This window comes from Kryptolebias marmoratus, linkage group LG20 (genome assembly GCF_001649575.2).
Source record: "Kryptolebias marmoratus isolate JLee-2015 linkage group LG20, ASM164957v2, whole genome shotgun sequence".
NCBI lineage: Eukaryota > Metazoa > Chordata > Actinopteri > Cyprinodontiformes > Rivulidae > Kryptolebias > Kryptolebias marmoratus.
The window spans coordinates 23,635,424-23,660,345 of NC_051449.1; the positions used below are offsets into that span (position 1 = coordinate 23,635,424).

At 38.2% G+C, this 24,922-nt stretch overlaps 2 protein-coding genes across 5 annotated transcripts in view; both read right to left on the reverse strand.

The window, feature by feature from the left end:
* Positions 1-4,239: 4,239 nt before the first annotated feature.
* Positions 4,240-10,933, reverse strand: crsp7 (cofactor required for Sp1 transcriptional activation, subunit 7). The gene is made up of 3 exons (XM_017431330.3): positions 10,599-10,933; positions 8,978-9,052; positions 4,240-8,894 (listed from the first exon to the last, which is right to left on the reverse strand). Exons 1-3 carry the CDS (start codon positions 10,668-10,670, stop codon positions 7,224-7,226), a joined length of 1,818 nt encoding a protein of 605 aa, XP_017286819.1. The 5' UTR covers positions 10,671-10,933; the 3' UTR covers positions 4,240-7,223.
* A 3,768-nt stretch (positions 10,934-14,701) lies between these two features.
* crtc1a (CREB regulated transcription coactivator 1a) overlaps positions 14,702-24,922 on the reverse strand; it is an 83,914-nt gene continuing 73,693 nt past the window's right edge. For all 4 annotated transcript variants that reach the window (XM_037981895.1, XM_017431365.3, XM_017431366.3 and 1 more), the window contains 3 exons: positions 23,934-24,017; positions 23,622-23,799; positions 14,702-21,973 (listed from right to left, as the gene is read on the reverse strand). In XM_037981895.1, the coding sequence (XP_037837823.1) occupies positions 21,768-21,973; positions 23,622-23,799; positions 23,934-24,017 (468 nt within the window). In that variant the 3' untranslated portion in view covers positions 14,702-21,767. The remainder of the gene's footprint in view (positions 21,974-23,621; positions 23,800-23,933; positions 24,018-24,922) is intronic.

Below are 24,922 nucleotides of genomic sequence, written 5' to 3' on the forward strand. Positions count from 1 at the left end.
ATTTAGATTTAACATTTAACATTTAGATTTAACATTTAACATTTAGATTTAACATTTAGCATTTAGATTTATATTTAGCATGTAGCTGTAACAATTACATGTAATTAGCTAAATGTTGTAAAAAGTGACATCAGAAAATCCACACTACATTTTAAAACAGTGTTTGAAGCTAAATGTGACAAAATTTAGGCATGAATTTTGAGCACAAGCTCCTTTACAAACGGCGCCCCATATTTAACCACAGTGCAAAGCAGCATCCGTATCCGTGTAGACCAAACATGAAGGGAAACCTGACCAATTCCTGTTAGCCACTGTACTAGCCTAGCATAATACCGCCACTTCCTGGACACATCACGTTTTAACAAGATAATTATCACGTTTTAACAAGATACTATCACGTTTTAACAAGATAAGTATCACGTTTAAAGAAGATACGTATCACGTTTTAACGTGATAGCATTCAATTTTTTTTCCTGCGTGATAGCAATGCGCTTCCGTAATATTCCGCATTTGCCTTTACTGTCAGATAGTTTATAGACCACGGCTGTATGAAGGCAATTATCTTGCTGTCCTTTGCACTCTTTGATTTCCACGTTGTTAATCGATCCTTGGCTCCGCCCCCTCGCGCTCTTCCTCTGGTCGCGATTTATATCGAAAAGTCCATATATGGAAGGAAACTTCCCAAATTCCTGGACGGTGGGAGTGACCTGCCTAACCCACCCTGCATACCAGACTTGCAGCGAACTTTTGTAATTGTAGGACGTTTCAGAGTCACAATCAAAGGGGAAAGAAGGAGGGAACTCTGCGAGCTGCTGAGGTGATGTAATGTCGTTGGCACTGGTCTTATCTCAACCAGTCTCCCGTGACAGGCCAAGATGTGTAAAAGTATTACTACAGGACTCAGTTGAGTCAGGGGGCTTGACTCACACCAGACTGATTTATTTTCCACCTACAGTATATATTCTCTAGTTATGATAGGATGACTTAAATAACATTTTAGATCATTTAAAATGATACCAAAGACCAACAAATTTATTAAACTCTCACTTTAATTCTTGTCTTTTACTTCTGAATTCTTCTTGACAAATGCTTGCCCTTGTTACCCAGATCCTGTGTGATCAGTTCTCAGAGTATAACTCTCAGCTACCGTCACATCAAATTTCCGTACAAGTGACTAAGTTTTAGCCATTTTTTGTGTTGGGTAATGTTGATTAGATGTGGCAGCCATCTTGAGTTGGGTTGGCTCCAAAAGGTAATCAGTTGTAGGTCAGTTCACTTTGGCAGATATTTTGAATTAAGTTCATGTCAAAAGTTAATCAGCTGTAAACGTACATCTAAAAATAAATCTGTTGTAATCTGACCAGACGAATCTTAAAACTCTTGGACAGCAGATGGAATTACCTAAGCACAGGTGTCCCACTTCGACGTGCGAGCGCGTTTCTGAATGAGCCACAGCTGTTCTGACTGCATGTGTGCGATGATGACATCATCCAGGTGTGTACAGCACTGATTCAGAGTCTGAGAGCAAACAGGCCCCAGGAGGTAGGGTTAGTCATCCTCCTAACTGTGATCCACATGCGTCAGCAGGCCGTGACACGCAAGGAGTGGTGCAGTTCTGACACCGCTGAGTCTGGATTGTATCTACTGACCCAGTCTCATGGGGCCCGAAGTGCTTAGAGAGAAGTCACATTTACACACACTGAGTCATTATCACTCACCGCTGAAGACCATGATGGTTTTGCCCGTGTCTGTAATTATTAAGATAGCTCTTGAACCAGTAGACTGAACCAGATTTGAATAAAATTGTCAGAAAGTAATCACCAAGTGGACAACCCAAAAACTCGGCTGCAGCTCAGGGAAGATCGGGCTTTTTCAGTGGAACAACTGTGGAACACTCTGCCTTCTAATATTAGACAGGCTTCTTCACTTCCTGTTTTTAAATCTCTTTAAAACACATTTGTTCTCGCTGATGTTCAGCCCAGCATGATTTAGTCTTTTTATGATAAAATGTTCACTGTTTATTTCTTTTTGATATTTTCAAAATTTATTTTTAACTTGTTTCTCCCTTTCCTTTTGCCTTTTACATCATTATTAGTGTACAGCACTTTGATTACAACATGTTTTTAAATGTGCTTCATAAATAAACTGACGTGACATCTACAGCTGACTCACTTTCTGAGTCAAGATGGCCGCCACAAGCAAACACAAATCTGGTGTGGTCGCAGCTGAGATTGATCCCCACTTTATACTCTCAGCATGAATGAAACTGTCAGGTGGACGTACACATAGGGTTAATCCAATTCAAGATGGCCGCCACAGACAAACTGACATTAGGAAACACAAAAATAGAAAACTCAGTCAATTTTATGGACACTGAGCTAAAACTTGGTGTGGTTGTAGATGAGCATGATCCCCAACACTTTGCTTAAAACTTTGGCAGTAACTGTTGGTGTAAACCCTGTTAGCAAAATACCTCATGAACTACTAGAGCACACGTGTCAAACTCAAGGCCCGCGGGCCAGATCCGGCCCTCTGTAACATTTCATCCGGCCCCCAAGATAACATTTAGATTTCATTAGGTCCGGCCCTCTAGTCTGGGACAGATCGAGTCTCTGATTCTTATTTTGCTTAAAATACTGAGCCTAATTAGTGAAGTTTTCTCTCGACAGTGACTTAGAAGCCAACAAAATATAGTTTTAATTTCTGTATGATCAGGTTTTTGTTAATGGCTTTTTTAAAAATCTGTTTTAATGTTAAAAAATTCCTTTAAAAGCTGAGTGAGCCGTAAGAAATGACTGCTAATGATGAGCTTTTTGAAGTTTGATCTAGTTGTCTGCGTTCATTAAAGTCTGTTTGCTCTAAATTCTGTATAATCTGTAACTGGGGAAAGGTCATTGATATTTCTATATGCATGATTTGAAATAATACATCTAAAACTAAGGTTAATTTATAAATATTGATTGCGACTGGCCCTTGGCTAGGACCAAATATTTAATTTTGGCCCCCTTACGTCACTGGGTTTGACACCCCTGCACTAGATGGACATTAATGAAACTCTCGAAGTAGTCACTGGATGTACGTCTGCAACTAATTACCTTTTGAAGTCAACCCAGTTTAAGATGGCTGCTACATGGAATCAACATTAGCCAGTACAAATTGGATTTAAGTTTTATAGATAGTGAGCTAAAAATGTGGCGTGGCAGTAGCTGAGAGTCCACTACCAGTTGGACATCTTTGCCTAACTCTGGCATTAACTGTTAGATTCAACACTGTTTATTAGGTATGGTAGTAGCTGAGAGTTGTTCCCATGATATTCTTTGAGTACTAACACATTTTTTGCGATATCACCCTAGACTGTGCGTAACTTCATTACAAAGTTTGATCAAAACTGCTGCAACTCGCATCATTTCTCAACATAAGCTTATCTTAATCTCAATCTCTGGCATGAAAGGTGGCGGGTGATATGCATTCCTTCGAAGAATGCCAGGCCTTTTCATGTTAATCAGACTTCCAGATACTTCACACACGGTCTCTTTCTAAAAGAATTAGAAATGACAGACCTGGCATTCGTTGAAGCCACCCGCCACCTTTCATGTCAGTTTTAGACCAAGATCATTTTATGTTGGGAAACCATGGGGTTGTAGCCATTTTGGTCAAACCCTCACAAATAGCTTCCTGTGCGCTCTCATGGCAGTACATGAGAGCGCACGAGGTGTGTTAGTGCTCAGATTATGCCTCACAGCTACAACCACATCAAACTTTCCCTCAATATCTGTAAATTTGACTGAGGTATAGCCATTTTGTGTTTGCTAGGGTTGCTTATCTAAGTCAGCCATCTTGTATTGGACTGATTCCAAAACTCATTCGGCTGTAGATGTAAACAATGATTACTTTTAGAAAGTTTCATGAAAATCCACCCACTGGTTCACAAGATGTTTTGCTAACAGACAGATGAACACACACACACAGGCAAACAATAACCATCCCCTGCAGGCAATCTTGATGGTCTTGATGATTTTGAAGCTCATTTAATGAATTTTCTTTTCAAGAAATTTAAACACCCTCACCTTTCATCTCTTACATACCAAACCTAATGCAGCCAAAGCTGGGGAGGCACAAATGAACCATGTACACCCCCTTATGGCCAAACTGGGTAAACAAAACAGTACAAAAGAAAGCAGCCACTGTGGTAAGAAAACAGGCTGAAAATTCAATCTACTGTAAATTTCAAAATGGTGATACTTTATCGGTAGTATTTATTAGACACAACAGAACTTTAAAGGACCCACAATTCAGCTGACAAAACTAAAGTTTTAGATCATTTTATTTTTTCCAAACAATTTAGCGACGTTAGACCCTGAACAAATAAAGAGCCGGTGGAATCTCCAGAGAAACTGATTTTTAGACCAGTTGTCACGTTTTGTCCTTTTATTGCCAGCTGTGTTGTTGTGCAGCTTCACTTCTCCCTCAGTCGAAGTTTACAGAAAGGTAACAGAATGGTGCATATACCAGGGTCGTATCAATCACGGGATTTGTAATTCTCGCACATAAAGTTACAGACAGGCATGTTTTATGTGGAAGCAAATTCAGATTTACCCTTTTTTTTCACCAAGGCACATCGGTAGAAATGAAAGAAAATGAATGGACAGAGGCTGCAAAAAGGCCAGTGTTGATTTAAGTCATGTGAGAAAAGTGGTGGAGACCACTGGGGTTAAATGAAAATCAAATTTAGGTAGTTGCTCATCATATGGGGGAATACCAAGAGCTTCTGTTCCTCACAGCCTTTTCTGTCTTTGATGTTTGAGTTTAAAAACAGAAGCAAAAGAAACTCCTGTGCCCAGAACATTAAATGTCTGAAACTGAACAGACCACGGGCACAACTTGGGAAAGTGTACAAAAAAAGTTTAACTCAAAAAATAAAAAAAAGATAGCTAAAGAACTTTTCTGAAGGCAAACAGCATCCAAATAGTATTTCACTGAGCTGGAATTGTCAGAGACTAGTTGGTGAACAACATTCATGACAGCATCTACAAAATGTCTCGAAACGTTCGGAGAGCTCTTCGCTTGAGTTGCAGAGGTGGGCAGTCCCGTTGCTTGGATTTTGAACATGTTCAAAACTTTGTGTGCCAAACTTTTTCACCTTGAGTCTTCAACATGTCTTAAAGTGGCTAGAGCTGTATTTTGACACCAGCATGGAAGATCTCCTCTAACAGAAAACGTGTCCAGGTCTAAAAGCCTCACTGATGACAAATTATAATTCTTCAAAACTAGCCCCAATCTTCACTTCTAAAGTGTACTCCAGCAGATTAATAAATGTGGGGGAAGCTGCCAAGGTGGGTACATAGTGGGTTGAGGCGGACATAACGTGCATGGCCAAGAAAAATAATTTTTCAAGCTGTGATTTTCAAAAACTGTCCGCATAGGTTGCAAACACTCAGAATCCAATGAGACTGTAATAGAACATTTACCTATTTTTTCATTATTTTGAGACCCTGGCCATTGCAGCCCAGTGAGAGCCTAACTTTAAGCCGGACTCTCACTGGGCTGCGACTGTCAGTGACCAGCTGACAAAAGAAATTCACGAGGGGGATCTCTGAAAAGCCTCAAAATGTTTGCGAGAGTGGTTAGGGTTCCTCGCGTGAGTCGCAGAGACTTGCAATCTTGTCTCCTGAGTTTTGAACATGTTCGTAAAGTACGTGCAACAAATTTTCTCTCAGAGTTGTCGCGCGCGTCTCCAACCCATCTCAAGATCACTAGAGCTGTAATCTGACACGTGCGCGGGAGCTCTCCAATTACAGAAAACACATCCAGGTCTAAAGAGAGGGGGGAAAAATAACAATAAAATTAAGCCAAGGCAGGTACAATGTGGGCGGAGGTGGGCAACGAAAGAATGTGCACGGCCAAGAACAGTTTTGCAAGCAGTGAATATGAAAATATGCTGTAATTTTCAAAAACTGGCGGCTCAAACTGCGTCGGCGTGGTTTACTGGTTGCAAATACTCAGAAATCATTGAGACTGCAAAAAAGGAGAGAAAAAAAACAAAACGACTACTTTCTCGCAATTTTGAGTTGCCAACTTGTCTCGGACAGTTGCAGCCCAGTGAGATACCATCTTTAGGGAGCAGAAACGCTTCCAACCATTCTTGTCCAACTTAAATGCAACAACCAACCAAAACCACCTGATTTGACAAGTTATTGGATCAGATTTGTTTCCTGACTGAACTAAACATTAAGTTCTAAATTTGCATCAAATTATATTTATGTCACCATTTAAAAACAAGTTAACTTTTGAGCTGAGATGGTATGAACTTCTTTGACTTGTAGAATAAAAAGAAAAAGTGAAAGTCGCTGAAGAGTGGACTCAGGAATGTTATTAGCCCCTCCAGTTTTAGGTCAATATTAAAGGCCAGGTAAATAATACTAGCGTTGAGAATTAGGCAAATAAAATTGTAATGTAAACAAAAAATAGTTGTTTTTTTTCTTGAAAAGCTGTTTCAAATGATATCTCATAAATTAACTGATTAAAAATAAATAGCTGTATACATGATAAGAAATTTATAATTTACTTCTATATTTCACATAAAGCCAAATATGTTCCAGGATTTAATATTCTGGACACGTTCTCGATAAACTCTATCAACACCTTTTTAGGGGACAAACATGGTGGACTAGATGAGACTGCTAAAGCCCAGCCTTCCCACTTATTTTAACTTCAGGTCGCAACAAACAAGAAGCTAAAATGAAAACAGCATCAACTCAGTGTGCCTGAAACACGAGTACAACTATTGACCATCAAAACTGCACACTGCAATGACATTTCAGGTTGTGAGAAATAATTCTGCCGTCTCTTTTTATGCTTTCATTGCTCGCAGTGTTACTCTGCGACATGGGCCTCAGGTTTTTTTTTTCCGCTGTAACTTTCAGTTTAAAAAATAAAACAGAAACAGCCCTTGATATTACAAACTCAACTCTTCTTTCAGTATTTACGCTTTTAATACCAAAGTCTCAGCAGATTATCACAGAAAGAAGCATAGGGAAGAGAGTTCAGCAGGTTGGGTTGCTGCCAAACTCACAGTGGACAAACAAAATCACAACATATCTTGTCTCCAATCAGAGACTAAGGAGTGTGGTGGGGGGTAGGGGGCAACAACAACAACAAAAAAAAAGAAAGAAAGAAAGAAAAAAAAAAGCAGAAAAAAAAAAACAGCAGCCTTTCCAAACCCTTCAGTCTAAGCAAACATATGGCAGGATGTTCAATTTGCTTTCATCCCCGTGAGGGTCCAGTGCTATACACTCGGTCCAATCAAACCAGGTGCCATTGGTATCATAACATCCATTTACCCCCGGCCATTTCTGTGTGTGTATCCTGTCCAAGTCCTCATCTGTCACCTCCCGGCTCACGCCTGGTAAATCTCCTATTGTGTTGTCCGTCTGCAAAACGTGCATTTTCCTCGACTCCTTGGTCTCTTGTTCTTCCCTTTTCAGATATTCTGACATGAAAAAGTGTGCACTAGGGACCTGAACCCCCGACGAGGTGAGCAAGTTGCTCTGAAGGTTCAAGTAGGACTGGATGATTTCATTTCTAGACAGCTCCTTCCAGTTAGTCTGGTGAAATGGGTTCGGGCTGGGACCTGGAGTTGAGATTGTGGCTGTGGGCTGTTGTACAGGGATTTCAGTTCTCTGCCTAGACTCTGCAGGATCTGGAGTGGGGGTGGTCTCTGCTTGAGAAGGTTCTTTATGCACCAGAGGTTTGATCTGACCTGTAACTGGGTCAAATGTTAGTCTGCGTTCTTTTAACCGCACAGGCTTAGTCATGTCATCTATTTTCTGGCCGTCTAAGTTAACAGAGTAGTCTCTCGATCTATACTTTCTCCTTTTATGTTCAGAGTTTGGTACCACTGTTCCATCTGCGTCATCAGACATAGCCAAGCCCCCCTCAAATGTCGATCTGTGCATTTCCAAGTTCTGCTGCGAAAGAAAAAGGGAGGGGGAAACTGACAGGGATTCCAGTGTTGCAGGTATGTCTTGAGTTGGGTAATGAGAAGGGACTTCTGATGAATTTGAGTGCATCGTAAACCTATGAGAAGAATGAGGCAGCTTCTCGCTGAATGACGCTTGGCCTGGGGAGGACAAAGGCTGGGAGAAAGGGAGGGGAGAGTCTCTGGAAGATGGGCTTGGGATCGGTGTTCCTTTCGCTGCATATGCCGAGGAACGCTTGGATACGGAGTCTTGCTTCAGGCTCTTTGGACTGGAAGTGGCGCTGCGGGGACTCCTTGTTTGATAATAGCTCTCTGCTCCTTCATCTAACTTAGCCTGTTGCTGCATCACAGCAACTTTAATCAAAGAGGAGGTGCTAGGTGGTTTGGCCATGCCAGGGGAGCTGGGCCGAGGCTTGACAGCATTGACTGGAATTCTGATAACTTTGTCATTTTCAAGATGGTCCGTTCGAGATCTGTCCGGAGATGGGACAACCTCCTGGTCAGGCAGGGCATCTGGACTGCCTGCAATCCCATTGGTGGGCGGTGGTGTAACAGAATTATCATATGCTGACATCTTGGCGATCTTTTCCGGTAAATGCACTCCACTGTCCTTGTGCTCTGCCCGCCGCTTACGGCTGCTTGATTTCTCAGCTTTAGGCGAGTATGTGTTATGAACATCGTTTCTGATTTTGACCTCAGGGACCCCTTTCCCCGATACGGAAATGTCTGGAGGAAATGAATCTGTTCTACAGGGATGAGAACTGCCATTGGTAGAGCCAGGAGCACTCGCAGATACAGCCGGCCCAGGTTCTATTAGTTTTTGCCAGTTTCTCAAAAGTTTCTTGGCACGTTTTGCGAGGTCTTCATCCTTTGTCTTCTTCCTTACATCATTAATTAATTTTCCAAGTCGAGTTTCCTGGAAAACAAAGAGTGTGACAGAGAAAATATTTCACCACAAGTACTATATGAAATAATTGCTCATAAATTGTAAATTCTTACCTCAAGAGCTTCTTTGGTAATGGGATACTTCTCAAGACAAGCAATTACTTCCAATACAACCACCATATTGCATATCTGCAATAAAGACAAGTAAACACTTTGTATAATTTAACCTTTATAGCAAAATACAATTGATTAAGACTATCCTGAAAATTGCTGTGACAAAAAAGGGTGTTCTTGAATGATAATTGTAATTAATCTGGAGAAGACTATGCCAACAATTTATATTCCCAACAGAGTATACCAGAGTCCCTTACATGAGTACAATAATGATAGAAAACCCCTGTGTGGACAGTTCAGTCCAAATAGGTCAGTCCAGGGGGAAACTAGCTTGTTTCTCTGTTTCACATTTCTTTTATTTTAGCTTCCTTCCATTGCCTTTGTGTAAAATTTAGAACAGAGTTTAAAATCTTACGCCTAACATACAAAGCTCTCAACAACCAAGCTCCATCTTATATTAAAGATCTTATTGTTCCATATTTTCCTTATAGAGCACTTGGCTCTCAGGATATAAGGTTACTTGTGGTTCCTAGAGTTCCAAAACTCTTGGAACCAAAGCCGGGTTCTGGTTCTGCTGGAGGTTTCTTCCTGTTTAAAGGGAGTTATTCCTCTCCACTGTCGCCAACATGCTGCTCAGGATGGGAGATTGTGAAAAAGTGAAGATTTGATGCAATCTACCTGCTTCCTCAGATTGATAACTTTTACTAATTGGCATTTCATTATGTATTGTATGTGAATGTGTTACATAATAGTAACTGACTAATTAGAGTTGAATCTAGATCTGAACTGGATTTATCATTTGGACTTTGTTTTCTTTCTGTATAGTGGCTTCCCTGAGACAACTTTTGTTGTGAATTGGTGTTATATAGAAAAGCTGACCTGAATTTAATTCAAAGACAGTACGACGATGGCAGAGTGACAACTCAAAATGCATATATATATATATATATACACACACACACACAAACTATCTTTACAAGAGCGTAGCATATCAGCAAATTTTAGCTACTAAAGTGTTAAAACTTCAAGAAAATTTAGCTCCAAACGTAACGTTAACGTACGCCATAAGTTGATCTTCAGTGGAGCCACCTGTATTAGCTGGTTTGGCTACGACTACAATTCAACTTTACTCAGGGAAGGATCCGACTATTTCCTAAACCGTTGCTTTAGCTATTCAAGCTAACATTTAGTTTCGACCTATTATACTTTGGAATTGATCAGTTAAACAGTACACAACAAAGCGCTGGTTATTAAGGAAAACTTAACAAATAAACGTTTTCGTAAAATAAGCATTTCTTGAGACAATGAGTGATTTGTGTTCCTTCATCTATACGAAACCTGCTTTAGCGTTAAAGCTAGGCTAGCAGCTAGCATGCTATGTAACGGCAGATTCCTGTCTAATCAAGGCAAAGGGTTAGCTAGGTTAGCTTGCAGGCTAGCTGTCAACTCCCCTGTACCTTTCTGTCACCGAGGCGTTTGACGTGTCGGTGCAGACCACACAGCCAAGTATTTTCTTTTTAACACAATAAAACAATGAAGTGACAGCTGGTGATTGAACTGCTACATCGAGTTATACCAGGGCGAAGATAAACAAGCTGCCGTTAGCTTTAGCATTGCTCACATTGCTCTGACTGTCAATGGCCTGCAGCAGCCGGTCCTTCATCTGCTGCGGGGTTGCTGGGACCGTTGTCATTGCCTGATCGCTGCGATCCGGGGGATGGAGGGAGGAATCCTCCAAAACGAAAGCCGGGTGACAATGATGACTCAGAAGCCGATTCGGGAACACACCGGGCACCCGAACAGCATATTTTCTGTAGCATGTACGGTAGACGACTCAGTTTATCTTACATGGAGTAGGAAATATCCTGACTGACTTGGTTTATGCCTGCTTCGGCGCTCCTCTAACTACCAGCTGCAGGATCTCTCGACGGCCTCCTACTGCATGCTGGGATACCATGTCTGCGTCATGACGTCTGTACGTAACCAAGGAAACGTTCCTCCCCTCGGCGTCAGTGATGGTTTACTACATATTTTTGCAATAAAACCAACTTATTTTAAAAGTAAAAAAAAAATGAAAGTGTATTAAATTAAATCAGTTGTAATTCACAGTTTTTACTGAGCTCTAAATGCTTGTGTTTTTAAAGATTTATTTTGTTAAAATAAATTATACAAAATACTATATGTCTGTCTGTCTGTCTATACAATTTCAGTAATTAACTCTGAGATATTTGCATATTGCAAAATCTCTCTATGTGAAAAACATACTGTTTAAAATCCTTGCATTCCTTAAAGGAATGCATATGCCCACCACCTTTCATGCTAGGGTTTTCAATTAGAATAATGGTTTGATGGAAAAGGTCAGACTTGTAGTGATTTTGATCAGTCTTTGTAAATGACGTTTTAAATTATGTTTTAACTAATCTCATGATATTCCATAATCTTGAAAGATTTGTTAGCACTCAGAGGATGTGTTGATAGTGTCTCTCAGCTACTACCACATCAAATTGTAGCTCAGTGTCTAAAAATAACTGAGGTATGGCCATTTTTGTTGATGTCAATTAGCTGTGGCAGGCATCTTTAACTGGGCTGACTTTAAAAGTTAATCAGTTGTAGATGTACTACATTAACTGCTTACTGTGAATTTCAATAAAATCTGTCCAGTGTTTCATTATAGGTTTTGCTAAAAGACAGTGTTGAATATAGGTGTTAATGACAAAGTTTTAAGCAAAGATGTTGTGCAATGTGAAGCGCTCAGACTACGTGTTGGAGATGACTTGTCAACTGCAAAAAAATTTAAAAACAGGTCTTGTGTGATCTTTTAGTAAAAATGACTACATTTCCTCATTCTTCTGTCTTTATTCACTCTGATAAATTTTACTAATAGGCTTTTTATAATGTACTGTACATGAATGTATTGTAATATAAAAGAAATTGAATTACCTATTTTTGGATTTAATTCTGAACTTGGCAGTTTTGCTGTACTGTGCCCTGAAATGACCTGAACTCCCAAAGAGCTGTTAGCTCAAAGCCTTTTATATGAAAGATGAACCATATTTTAGTTCCTGTGTCAGGTCTTTGACAGATTATTGTGTATTTCCCAAGGACATGATTTCAGATACTGTTCATTTTCTGTAGATGTTTTTCAGGCCTTACAACTCTTGTTTCATACTCCTCTTGTCTAGTTCCATCAAAGAAAAACTTCAGAATCCTGAATAACAATTACTTCAGAAATTTTATAAAATTACAATACAGTTGACTGTATTACACCCATCTCCAACTTTATCTGTACAATGCATTTGTTAAGAGAAAAACAAAAATGTTACCTTTATGAAATCAGAGGTTATGAATTAATGATGACATATTATTACAGCTGTCTGCCACTAGATAGAGTCCTTCAATTACTAAAGTCTGTCTGATCATCTGTCCTTTTCCTGTCCTCCATCCTGTCCAGGGTCATGGGGAGCTGGTGCCCATCTCCAACAATCAAAATTAACAAAAGTCATTCTTACTTTTTTGTGCCCATCTTATTATCACCTACTGCCATCACTGGATGTACTTCTTCATCTCAATAGCCTTTGGAGTCAACCCAATTCAAAAAGGGTGCCACAGCCAGTTAACCTTAAAAACTCAAAAAGCTCTGACTCAATCAAATTTACAGAAATTGAGCTACAGTTTGGAGTGGTAGTCACTGAAACTGATCCCCAGCACGTATTCTGAGCTCCAACATATTGCTCTGTGTTATAAGTTTTGTCATTAACTGTATGTTTGCAGTCAACACTGTCTGTGAGCAAAATATCTCATTAACTACTGGTCAGGTTTCAATGAAACCTTCAGGAAATAATAATTGATTTTAACTCCATGTCCGCATTTTTATTTATCTTTTGGAGCCAACTGAATTCAAGGAATGTTTCGCCTTATATTTGAAAAAGTCTTTAATTTGGGCTAGGCAGTGAAAACCAAGTGTCTGACTGCAGAAACACAATTGTTTCCTGAAACTTAAAATCAGCTTCCTGTAAAGATGAACATTCTTGGTTAAATTGTTAATTTATATATATTTATTATTTATAATAAATTTACAAATAATAAAGCAAAGATACAAAGACAAAAGCCATCACACAAAAAAATACATCAACTACAGTTCAAACATTTACAGCCAACCTAAATTATTTTGGTCCAATTAAACAGACAAAATAGAAAACACACAATTTGAGGAACAAGATGAACAAGGTATTCTTAAAGGGTTAGCTGAAAACAGTAACAACTTGCCAAGTTGTGCTGCAGAATGCTAGAATTTTGCATATTATATGAGCATAATGTTTCCTGTTGATGCACAGTGCATCTCTTCACGGCAGTAAGATGCATTTTTAGTGTTTTGAAAAGTATCTCTGTGCTCAGAAATTAAATAGAATATATAATGTTTTAGCTGCCATTGTACGAGGCTTGAACCAGCACTTGGCTGTCCTCTGAATGCACATAAAGGGTTCCAAAAAACACAGAGCAAGCATACACGAACTCTGGTCTACTTTCCACATTTTACTTGTTTAAACACATTCTGTCACAAAGTCAGTCTACATATTTCTACATGAGACTTAACTGTAAAGTATTACCCCAATTCTGAAAAAGTTGGGACATTGGGTAAAATGTAAATACAAACAGAATGCAATGATGTGCAAATTTTTTAAACCCATATTTTTATTTCAAATAGAAGTTAGTAAACATATCAAATGTTGAAGCTAAAAAAACTGTTTTATTTTTTGAAAGAAAAAAAGGTAATTTTGAAATTTATGGTTGCAACATATCTAAAAAAGTGGGGACAGGTCCATGTTTCCCTCTGTGAAGCCTCCCCTCTTCTTCTAACAACAGTCTGTAAACATCAAGAACAGGGATGGCCAATCCTGGTCCTTGAGGGCCACTATCCTGCATGTTTTCTGTGGTTCTCTGCTCCAACACACCTGATTTAAATCAATGGGTGATTAACAAGTTTCTGCAGAACATGAAGAGGTCATTTAAGCACTGAATCAGGTGTGTTGGAGCAGAGAAACAAGGAAAACATGCAGGATAGTGGCCCTTGAAGACCAGGATTGTTCACCCCGGAACTGAGGAGAGCAGCTGCTGGAGGGTTTGGAGGGAACACTGTGCCATTCTTGTCTGATGTATTCTAGATGTTCAAAAGTTCTAAGTCTTTGCTGGATTTTTCATTTCAAATGTTTTGAATTTGTGAGAGGTCTGGACTGCAGGCAGGTCAGTTCAGCACCTGGACTCTTCTACTTCAAAGCCATCCTGTTGTAATGGATGCAGTCTGTGGTTTAACATTGCATTGAAATATGCAAGGTCTTCCTTGAAAAAGCATGGTCTGGATGGGAGCATATGTTGTTCTAAAACCTGTATATACTTTTCTGCATTAATAGCACCTTTCCTGATGTGTACGCTGCCCATGCCAGAGGCACTAATGCACCCTCATACCATCAGAGAGGCAGGGTTTTGTGCTCTGATTTCAGGCTGGATGTTCCCTCTTCTCTTTAGTATGGAGGATGTGCTTTCCAAAAAGAATTGCAAAGTTGGATTTGTTTGACCACAGAACAATTATCCACTTTCCCTCAGTCCATTTTAAAAGAACTCATTTCTGGATGGTGTTCACATCTGGCCTCTTCTTTACATGATAGAGCTTTAAGCAGTGTTATTGGATGGACAGTGAACTGTGTTTACAGACAATGATTTGTGGAAGTGTTTTTGAGTCCATGCAGTGATGTCCATAAAATATGATGTCTATAAAATGCTCTTTTTTCCTCTCACTGATCTGTTGCCAATTTACCTAATTAGTTACAAAATACTCCTCCACTTTTTTTTATTCGTACCACTGACTTTTACAAGCTTTTGTTGCCCTTCACAACTTTTTTGAGATCTGTTGCTGCCAACAAGTTCAGAATTAATTATTTATTCATAAAAATTGTACAATCTCTGAGTTTAAACATTTGATATGTTTACTATGATCCATTTTAAAAAAAGGTTTATAAGATTTGCATATCCTTACTTCTGTTTTTATTTACATTTTACATAAAGTCCCAACATTTTCACCTTTGGGGTTGTATTGGTTTCTGGTATTTTATAATATAGGGTATGTCCATTCAGCTAAAATGTTTACTGTTATTTTCACAAGATAATGTTTAACAGCAGTTTTGTTTTGTTTGTTTTTTACAAAGAAAAACAAACTCTTAATTCAAAGTAAAATACAACCTGTTGACACATTTTGAAATTCACAATCATGCAGAAAAGACAGGTATTGTGTACTCCACTGGTTATATCAGTCAATTCTTAAAGTTATGTTACATGTAAACAATGAATTTATACGTTCATATTATGTACATGCAGTATTCTGTATGCCCATATAGCATCTTTTTTGTAAAAAAGAAAGTTTCCTAACAGTTCAAAGGATGAAATGTCCCAATACTCTTTTGCTTATGGCTGTTTTGAACTTTGGTTCACTTGTTGATTCATCACTGAATAAAAAAGGGTGAAAGAAAATTTACAAAGTCATAAAAAAAGTTACTCTAGAATGAAAGTTTTGAATTATACCTATTATATTAATATGTTCTTCAACAGTAGTCAATTTTCATTAAAAAAAAAAAGATTTCTGGGATTAAAATGCAAAAGGATGAGGTCTAAAAGCAGTTTACTCCATTAATGAAAGATTAAAACCTCATTTATGACTTTGCTGGTTCATTGTTTGTCAGAATAGCTAATATGTTTGCTTATCTACAGTGCAGTTGTCCATTTTAGATGCAGTGTTAAACCAACTTTGCTCTAGCCTGTAAACATTTATTTCTGTAAACACCAGTGTATGACCAACGGAGACCCGAACACTGACGCACAAAAAGATGACAGTTGTCACATTAGTCAAAGTTGTCAGAGTTTTAAAAAGTGACAAAAAACAAACAAAAATCACAAATTGTCAGGCTCATTTTAAAGTCTGGAGATTAGGCATGGGCTGGTATGAGATTTTGATGATATGATAACCTTGAGCAAAAATACCACCATTTCACAGTATCATGATAATAAAATAAAACTTTAAAAGCACAATTTATTTGCTTTTATTTTGATGCACAGATCCGAATAAAGAGAATGAGAGAAGACAAGTGAACATGTTCACAGTCAGTCCGTTTAAAGTCAGTGTCAACTCTTCCTGCACTCAGGAGGAGGAAATCTTGTCTCTGTTAACTCGTTTTTAGCCATTTAAACCGTAGGAACCGTATGATGGAAACATTTAGTGGTTCTGACACTATGACTTTTTAACACCATGGTACACCTTGAAACCAGTAACCGACCCATGCCTATTGGAGGTCCAGCAGATACTCCAGAGCCACATATTGCAGCACAGTAGTTTTGTGGAGTTTCTCATTTTGACATCATATCACAGTAAAGAAAAACAGACAAGCACACACACACACATACATACACACATTGTTCCTATCATACAAAAGTATAGAACTATTCTATCAAGTTGCACTAACATAAACAGGTGCATAAAAGTCTGATCACTGTACACTTTTTTCTCTTCACTTAGTTACAAACACATGACAAGTTTAAACGGAACAAAAAAACAACAACTAAATACTTGAACAAAAATATATCCCATATTTTAAAAAATAAGAAAAACACCAAACAACAACAACATCAAAAGGAAATCATATCTGGACATTCATACTGTCACAAAACGTGCAACCTAAAGACCTCAACAAATAAAGTTTACAATGTGTGAGAACTAGAGTGAAATATGCTGGTACATAAGGTGCCTAACACATACAGTATAAAGCCCATAATGTTGCACCTACAGACTAGCCACTTTGTTAGTAGGAAACAAAGATCAAAAATAATGTCCTACAAAAGTGTTGTTTTTTTAAATTATCACTCACTGTCCAAGGTAATGTTGTGATGTTTTAGTGTATGTCTACGCATGTGTTTGTTTGTCAGTCTGTTAGCAAAATATCTCATAAACCAGTGAATGGATTTGAATGAAATCACTGATTACATCTTCAGCTTTTTAACCTTTGAAACACCATTCAAGAGCCTTTCACAACTAAGTGACCTAGGACATGAAAAATGTCTAAAACTCAGTCAATTTTACAGATACTGATTTAAAACTTGGTGTGGTTGCAGCTGAGACTCATCCCCAACCTATAATCTGAGAGTTAAGTGATTGAGCAAGATCTGCTTTTAAAACTTTGCCATTAACTGCTGGAGTCAACTCTACTCTGGGAGCAAAACTTCTTACAGGAAATAATCGCTGGATGAATACGCATCTACAGCTGATTAACTTTTAGAGCCTATGCAATTCAAGATGGCCACGACAGCTAACGAATCTTTGAAAACACAAAAAATGGCTAAAGCTCCCTGACTGAACAGATTTTTGCTAAAATTTGGTGTTGGTAGTAGCTGAGAGTATTTCACTACCCATAATATAAGAGCTACATGTTGGACAGCATTTTGCTTTAAACTTTGGCATTAAGTGTTTGAGTCAACCCTGTTTGTCTGTTAACAAAATATCTCATGAAATGAAATTTCCTCCATCTATCCATTCATTTTCTTTACCTGCTTTTACATTCAGGGTAGAAAGGGAGCTGGTGCCTAGCTCCAGCTGTCCACATGGTAGAGGGCAGAGTACACCCTGGACAGGTGTCCAGTCCATCACAGAGACGCATAGAGACAAAGGAGACAAACAAACATTCACGCTCTCAATCACATCTATAACAGATTACATTTGATGTCAGTCCCATTCAAGATGACTGCCACAACTAAGCAGCCTTAGCCAAAACAAAAACGGCTTTAACTTAGTCAAGTGTTCAGATATTGAGAAATATTGATATTTAATGTGGTAGTAGCTGAGAGTCATCTTCATCACATACTCCGAGTGCTAATTGATCTCACAATATCGCAAGAGATCACAAATAACATCTTTTTAACGTTTAATCAAGACGGCTGCAATTCAGTTTTCTTATCATGAGATGCTCTTAATTTAAAACTCTGGCATTAAAGGCGTTGAGCAATTAATTTTAATGTAAAGTTTAACAGCTCGCATTTTACATAGAAAAAAACCCTTCACTGATCCAATTTAGCACAATGTCATATCAAGTCTTGCAATCGTGAAATGCATTTTCGTCATTTCTGTATCACAAATCAATGAATTTGCAGATATTTTAAAATTAATTTTGGCCAGCAGATGGTGAAAAAAATGATACATGACCATTAGTCCTTTTTTGTAGCAAAATGTAGAGCTTTCCTATTATTAATTGTGATAGCATACAGTCAGAGTGATTTTGTTGAACCCCCCCCCCATATATATATATATATATATATATATATATATGAAGATACTGTATATAAGTAATGTATATATAAAACAAATTCAAACAACATTTTCAAGCAGAACTGTAGACTTCATTTTCTTTAGGCAGCTGAAATTCAGCAACATTTGTCCTCTCGGCTGATACTGATATTTAATCTAAAGCATTAACTGGACAATACCAGTGGCATGTCGATATAATTGTGCATTCATAATCACTTTTGAAATAGACGTATCATTTAATAATTTATGTTTAATTAAAAAATATGACGCTATGTTTGTTATCTGTATTACTCAACCCCACTGTCAAGGGCAGAAAGATCTACTGTAACATGACCTGGAGAGTAACATCAGATAAAATACTCACCGGTGATGTAAAAAGTCAATTTTTAAAAAGTATCTTAATAAAACTTTTGTTTTTAAAAAATAACTATATTTTAGCTTTTTGTAAGTTCTTTTTCTCTGTACAAGAAGGCAAATTTTAACAAAGACCGGGCAACAGGTCCAGTTCACCTTAACAGTCACAGGGGGTATAAATATCCACAAATCAGTGTTTAAACAAAAAGCGTCAAGTCCAGAAATGAGATATAGAACATAATAATGATCTAATTCAAAGGACCCATTCACACACACACATGCACACACACTATTCATACAAGACTTAAGAGACCAAACACAAAGCAAACACCAGTGAGACGTCATGAACATGACAAGGAAACGGCAATTCATCATCCCTGTGGTGCCGCAGAGCAAACAGTCAAATATAAAACATAAAAATCTGATGGGTCTGCTTTGCAGGGGAAAACATATTAGGTAAAAGACATTTGGTTCTAAATGGTGTAAAAACTGATACGAATGATGATGAGAATCACAAAATGGCAACCATACAACTACACAGATGTAAGCCAATACATTCTCATTCCATAAACAATGCTGTTCTAATAAAGACGCAGCTCAATCGTCTGCAAAAGTATGTTTAACATTTCTCAGGTCCCACCAAAGAGTTCCCCCTGCCTGCCACAGTCAGGCCCAGATTCACTAAGATTGAGAAGTGGGTGGTATCTGTGCCATTTTTCCTTCTTCATGAGTCCTCTCATAGCTCGCTTGCTGTGTCCGATTCACAGAGCAAATAGCTCCAATAATATGCTGGCACCATACAGTGAAAAACAGAGAGGGAGCCCTCGTCATATGATTGTGTGACTTAATGGACAATCGCTGCCATTATCAAAACGGGAATCAATCGTCTTATTGTAGCAGCATGCCTGAGTCATGTCCATGTTATAACTGCAACAACAAATGCAAAAAAGTGTCTGGAATATCCTTCCATAGGTAAATAACCCTACAATATACAATTTTGCAAGAATGTAGTCAATTTATCAAGAAACATTACCTTCAAAATGTACTGACATCTACTATGTTCACACCGACACTTTCTGGCTTTACTTTTTATACAAGAAATGGTCAATGTGGCCATCTTAATCACCAAATTCAAGTGATTAACTGCTATTGCATGTATAAGCAATAATTTGGATACAGAATTAAAGTGCACATATCCTGACTTCCCTGAAGCTTCAGCTCCTTCCAATCTGGATCCTATAACATATTGTCTTGTTTTAAATTGTCAAGTATGTTTTACTTTGACACTAGTATCCTAATATATTTTATAAGGCCAGGATGTTGCAAAGACAGGTCCATCAGTCCAATCCACATTCTCCTAACTTTGGCCTCCCTGCTGACTTCTGGCTCTCCTTTGTCTCGTTTGGCTTTCATTGTGTTCATTTCATGGAGCTGACAGGATTTTACACCAGAGTAAGATCTAGTGTAGAGCTGAAGACTTACATCATTTCAAAGACGGCATGACTTCTCATTGACGCACACGTGCTTGTTGACATTGCTCCCATTTTGGCAGCCATTTTGAATCCTCCACAACATCACAATATCTGATTAGACAATGAGCGGGAGAGCTCCCTCTCTGTTTTTAACTCTATGGCTGTCACAAACACACCAATTGAGTTCAGCACATATGAGCAATTTGCACTTATTTTGCATCAGAGTTGCAAACTTCTATAATACTTTTGTGGAGTAATACTTACTCCACAAAATATTTACTTGTAGTTTTGTTTGCTAATTTCTCAATAGTTATGAATCACTCTCTGTTGAATGGTTCTATAATCAAAATGTTATGCATATATATATATAAAACAGAAACAACAATAATTTTATGCACTTTTTTGACAGTTCATGTCTAAATACAATATTGTCTGAAATGTTCATGGGGTTCTACACTTCCTGCATGCAGTATTCCTGTTGCCCAATTTTCCAAGCATGTTCAAAAAGTTATCACAGACCTCGAAAACTGATGCAGAGAGACGCCATGCCAAGTCAACAGTGCAAAGCTCACTCTGCGAGGGCTTCTGTGATTTATTCGGATGCACACATTCTGAAATTGCACAAATCGTTAGTGAATCTGGGCCTCACTCTTCTTCAGGCCTTATAATCAAAGAAAAGTTACTTTTTCCAAAAGTAAAACATGATAATATCACTGTGCATTCTATATGAATTCTGCACATTACTGGGTATATTTCTATGATGGTTCGCTGCATCTTTAATGTTACAGTCCTGTTAATCACTGTAGTTTTGCATAGATACCGTCACACAAAAATCTGACCACATTCTGTACAAGTAAAATATTAAACAAACAAACAGCCAGTAAGAATCTAGTTCATAAGAAATACCATCTAATCCCATTTAGGTTTGACACAAAACTAAATGTGGTAGAGACAACACAAAGGTAAATTATGCTTCCCAAGCAACCTGCATCTTATTAAAAATGACTTGATAATTCATCTGCTTTTTTCCACTCATCATTTACATGTTTCTATTTGCAAAAAAATCAAAGTGACACGCTATTAAGGCAAAACAAGTATCCACAGTGATTTATGATTTCATGCATAACTGATGACTCCTATTATCAAAATTTACAAACTCCTAAAAATAAGTTTGTAATACTACAGCTGCAAAATAATAATTTTCTGTTTCATATGGTATATATTACAAACAATTCAGAAAACAGCAAAAAAAAAAAAAAACTGAATAAACTGAGAAGTTATGATTTCCCATGTTTCTCTTGGATTTACTTTACTGTAATTAAGTATTGATAAAGAATAAAACTCCAGATTATCTGTCCTCCTCAAGCTTCCTTAAACAATAAACCAGGAATCTAAAACAAATCAAAACTGGATTTGCAAAAGTATAAACAGAACTATATATAATTCATTCCATACCATGTTTTATAGAATAAAAGAGAAGCTGGAGGGAAAATGTTTCCATGCATCTTCTGACAAACAAAATTTCTGTCGAGTGTAACTGAGTGAAACTGACGGCCTGCTTGAATGTGTGTGTGAACGTCTCACTCCAGATCTTTTCTTCTGTGCACGGGGATGCTGACCCTGGTTACAGCCGGTCAAGGCGAAATGCGTCCTCAGTGGCAGGGTCTGCGAGGATCATATCTGGGTCATTCAGCATGTGCAGGCCATCGAGAGTCAGTGGGTCAAGTTTTAAGTCGTCCAGTGGAAACTGAGAGTCAACATCAAAGCCGACATCTGTGGACAGTGAGCTATTCAGGTCCTTGGGCAGGCCGGGTGGAGACTCTCCACTCACTGACATCAAACATAAAGAAGTTATTTATTTTTAGACAGAAGCTTATGGAAACAAATGATGGCTACGTGACTGAAATAAACAGAAATCAAAATTGACAAAAGGAGAAAAAAAAAATCAACTAAAGTTTTATTTAATTTTAAGTCAACTTGGTGTATTTAATACATATATTCTTCAGAAACAACTAAATGTAATATTCAGCAGGAAATAGATTATCTAGTTAAATACAATTTTTATCACCTGCTGCCTAAAGATGATGGATGATGACATTTTTTACATGTGTCTGTGTCTCATGAATCACTGAACAAATTTTAATGAAACCTAACTAAGGGTCCTGAGCCCCTCCTGGTGGGATGTGGTCGAATATCTTACTATAGCATTATGTGGCATTATATTCACCTAATTTTTCACACTGTGCAGAACAGCTGATGACTTTCAGTGCACAGTGGAGTTTTAAGCATTTTATCTACATACATTTGTTAGTCTGAATGTAATCTGTCCAGAGCCCCACTGTAGGACCTCCTACTGAACTTATGCAACCCCACACAGGCAGCAGAGTTTTTACTTGGATGTCTCGGAGGTTAAAAATAAATAATAACAATAATAAAAAAAACATCTTTAACTCCTGGCTGATTAAGGACAACTAAATAATCATTCTTGGGAAGAAATGTTTTAATGAACTGTTTACCAGAATCCTACTTAATGAACTTGTTTGCTTCAGGATACAGAGTGCTGAGTTTTTCTTTAGTTTGTTTGTTTTGTTATGAGCTATAAAATTCTGTTAGGTAATTAAGCTCATTCAGAGATAACTTCATAAAATGTGACTCTAATGACTCTGAACTGTGTTAATGTCAAAGTACTAATAAGGATTAGATGTCTGACCTTCCGCCACACTGATCTGACAGCTCAGTGTGTGATGTGTGTCTGCATACAGAGCGGGGAAATGACACTTAATAGCAAAAACATCATGAGGTATGCATTTCACCACTGCGTGTGAATGATCTCTATTGGAGCTAACCACTTGCAGTTGAATCGCCCTAAACAGATCCTTAGTGCATGGTCTGAACAGGGTCTTAGTGGTGTATTAGGCCCTGTTTCCACAACCTTGTTTTTAAATGAAAATGAAACGTTTCTGTTGCAGTTTCTTCGTTCGTGTGCATGACAACAGGAAGCAGATTCTTTGATACCAAAACGCTTTGCACTCAGGTCTCAGAGTGGAAGTTTTTAGAGACACCCAGCATTGGTGTAAAATTGCACATGCGCACCACAAACAGCTGCAATCCAATTTTTTCCTGTGCTGTGCGAGTAGATCAACAACAGTGACAATGGTGAATAACAGAGTGCTGTTTGTGCTGCTCATACTTTTTAACATGGAGCAGCAACCAACCTCACTGCTCGTCCAAACAAACGTGTGTTCGCCATTTTGGATGTAGCTGTCTTCATGCTCGAGAGATTTAAGAGTCTGTGTGCACGCATGTGTTGTTGAAATGCAAAAATCACATGGCATGGAAACTACATCACATTCAGGATTACAGCGTAAACATGTAACCTTTCCGCAATCAACACTGGAAAATCTTTAATGTTTCCAGGAGATCAGTCGTGTTAAATCCAGTGTGTTCTAAGAAGCAATAAGAAAAGTTGTAACAACACCTGTGAGAATGATGTTGGGTATGTTGCCATGGCTGCTGAAGCCCAGCTGCTGTGAGTCTTGAAGGTTGCAATGACCAGTCAAGCCCATCATTAGTGCCTGGGAGTAGTTGAGGGTGGATGTCTGGTTATACAGGTTGTCCGAACTGATGGGGGTTTCAATCATGTTGAATTGCTCCAACTGGCAATCACAAAAGACAAATGTTTTGACACGCATTTTATATGATGACCACATCTATCAACTTTTTGAAGCAGCAGAAGGATTATATGTACAAGCAAGAATGCAAACATTTCCTTTTTTTGCCTGACACACACCTGTTGTGAGAGAGCACTGGCTTGAATGGTCGGCAGCTGCTGATCATAGAAGTCTGCAAAGACACTACCCAGTATGGAGTTGTGCTGAAAGCAAACAAGCAACCCAGTTCTGGTCATTTAAAAACAGATTGTAAGTTTCATTAAGGGCCATGGATATAAATGTTCATCAGCAATGCTGAAGAAGACAGTCACCATTTAAAATAAGACATGACAAAAAACAGAATCACAGCAACAGTAACCCTGATGCAGCTGAAGACTTAATATTACCTCACAGTGTCATTTAGCAACTATATTAGAAGATATGTTCACATGCATAAGTTTAAAGATACTTGAACAAAACTTTCAGTCTCTGTGAACAGCTCTGCAATTAGAAGAACAACAAATTTCTATTAGACTGTGACAATAAATAAAAAACAAGAACTTCAGAAATTGAAGGGCAACACCCCAGCATCTGTAGGACACGGTGGAGGTTAAATCATGTTTTGGTTGAGTTGCAGCCAGTGGCATGGAGAACATTTCACAAGTAAAATAGATTCAGTGAAAAACCAGCAAATTCTTTAGATAATTACACCATGGTCAATTGGACAGAAAGAAAGTTGTGGTTGATCTTATTTTTCACTTAACCCAGGAGGCTTTAGTGTTGCTCAACTTTTTAGTTGTACTTGTATTTTTGTGAAGTACAGTTATTAAGTATAGGACCATCCATCCATACAGTTTTTAAAAACCATTGAAGTTATATGTTGTATTATCATCCCACCTGGGGAAAAATACACTACATAATTGATATTCTTGATTATGCAAGCCTAAGTGGATACAATTAACAATTGAATTTTATTGAAACTACATATCCAATCTATCCATTTTCTCCATCCACCCATACATCTTCTAAACAGGCCTGCAATGGACACCTTCAGGGCCAAAGGCTGAAGGTTTTGCCAAGGCACTCACATCACTTTGAGTCCATAATCAAAAACCTGTGGCTATATACA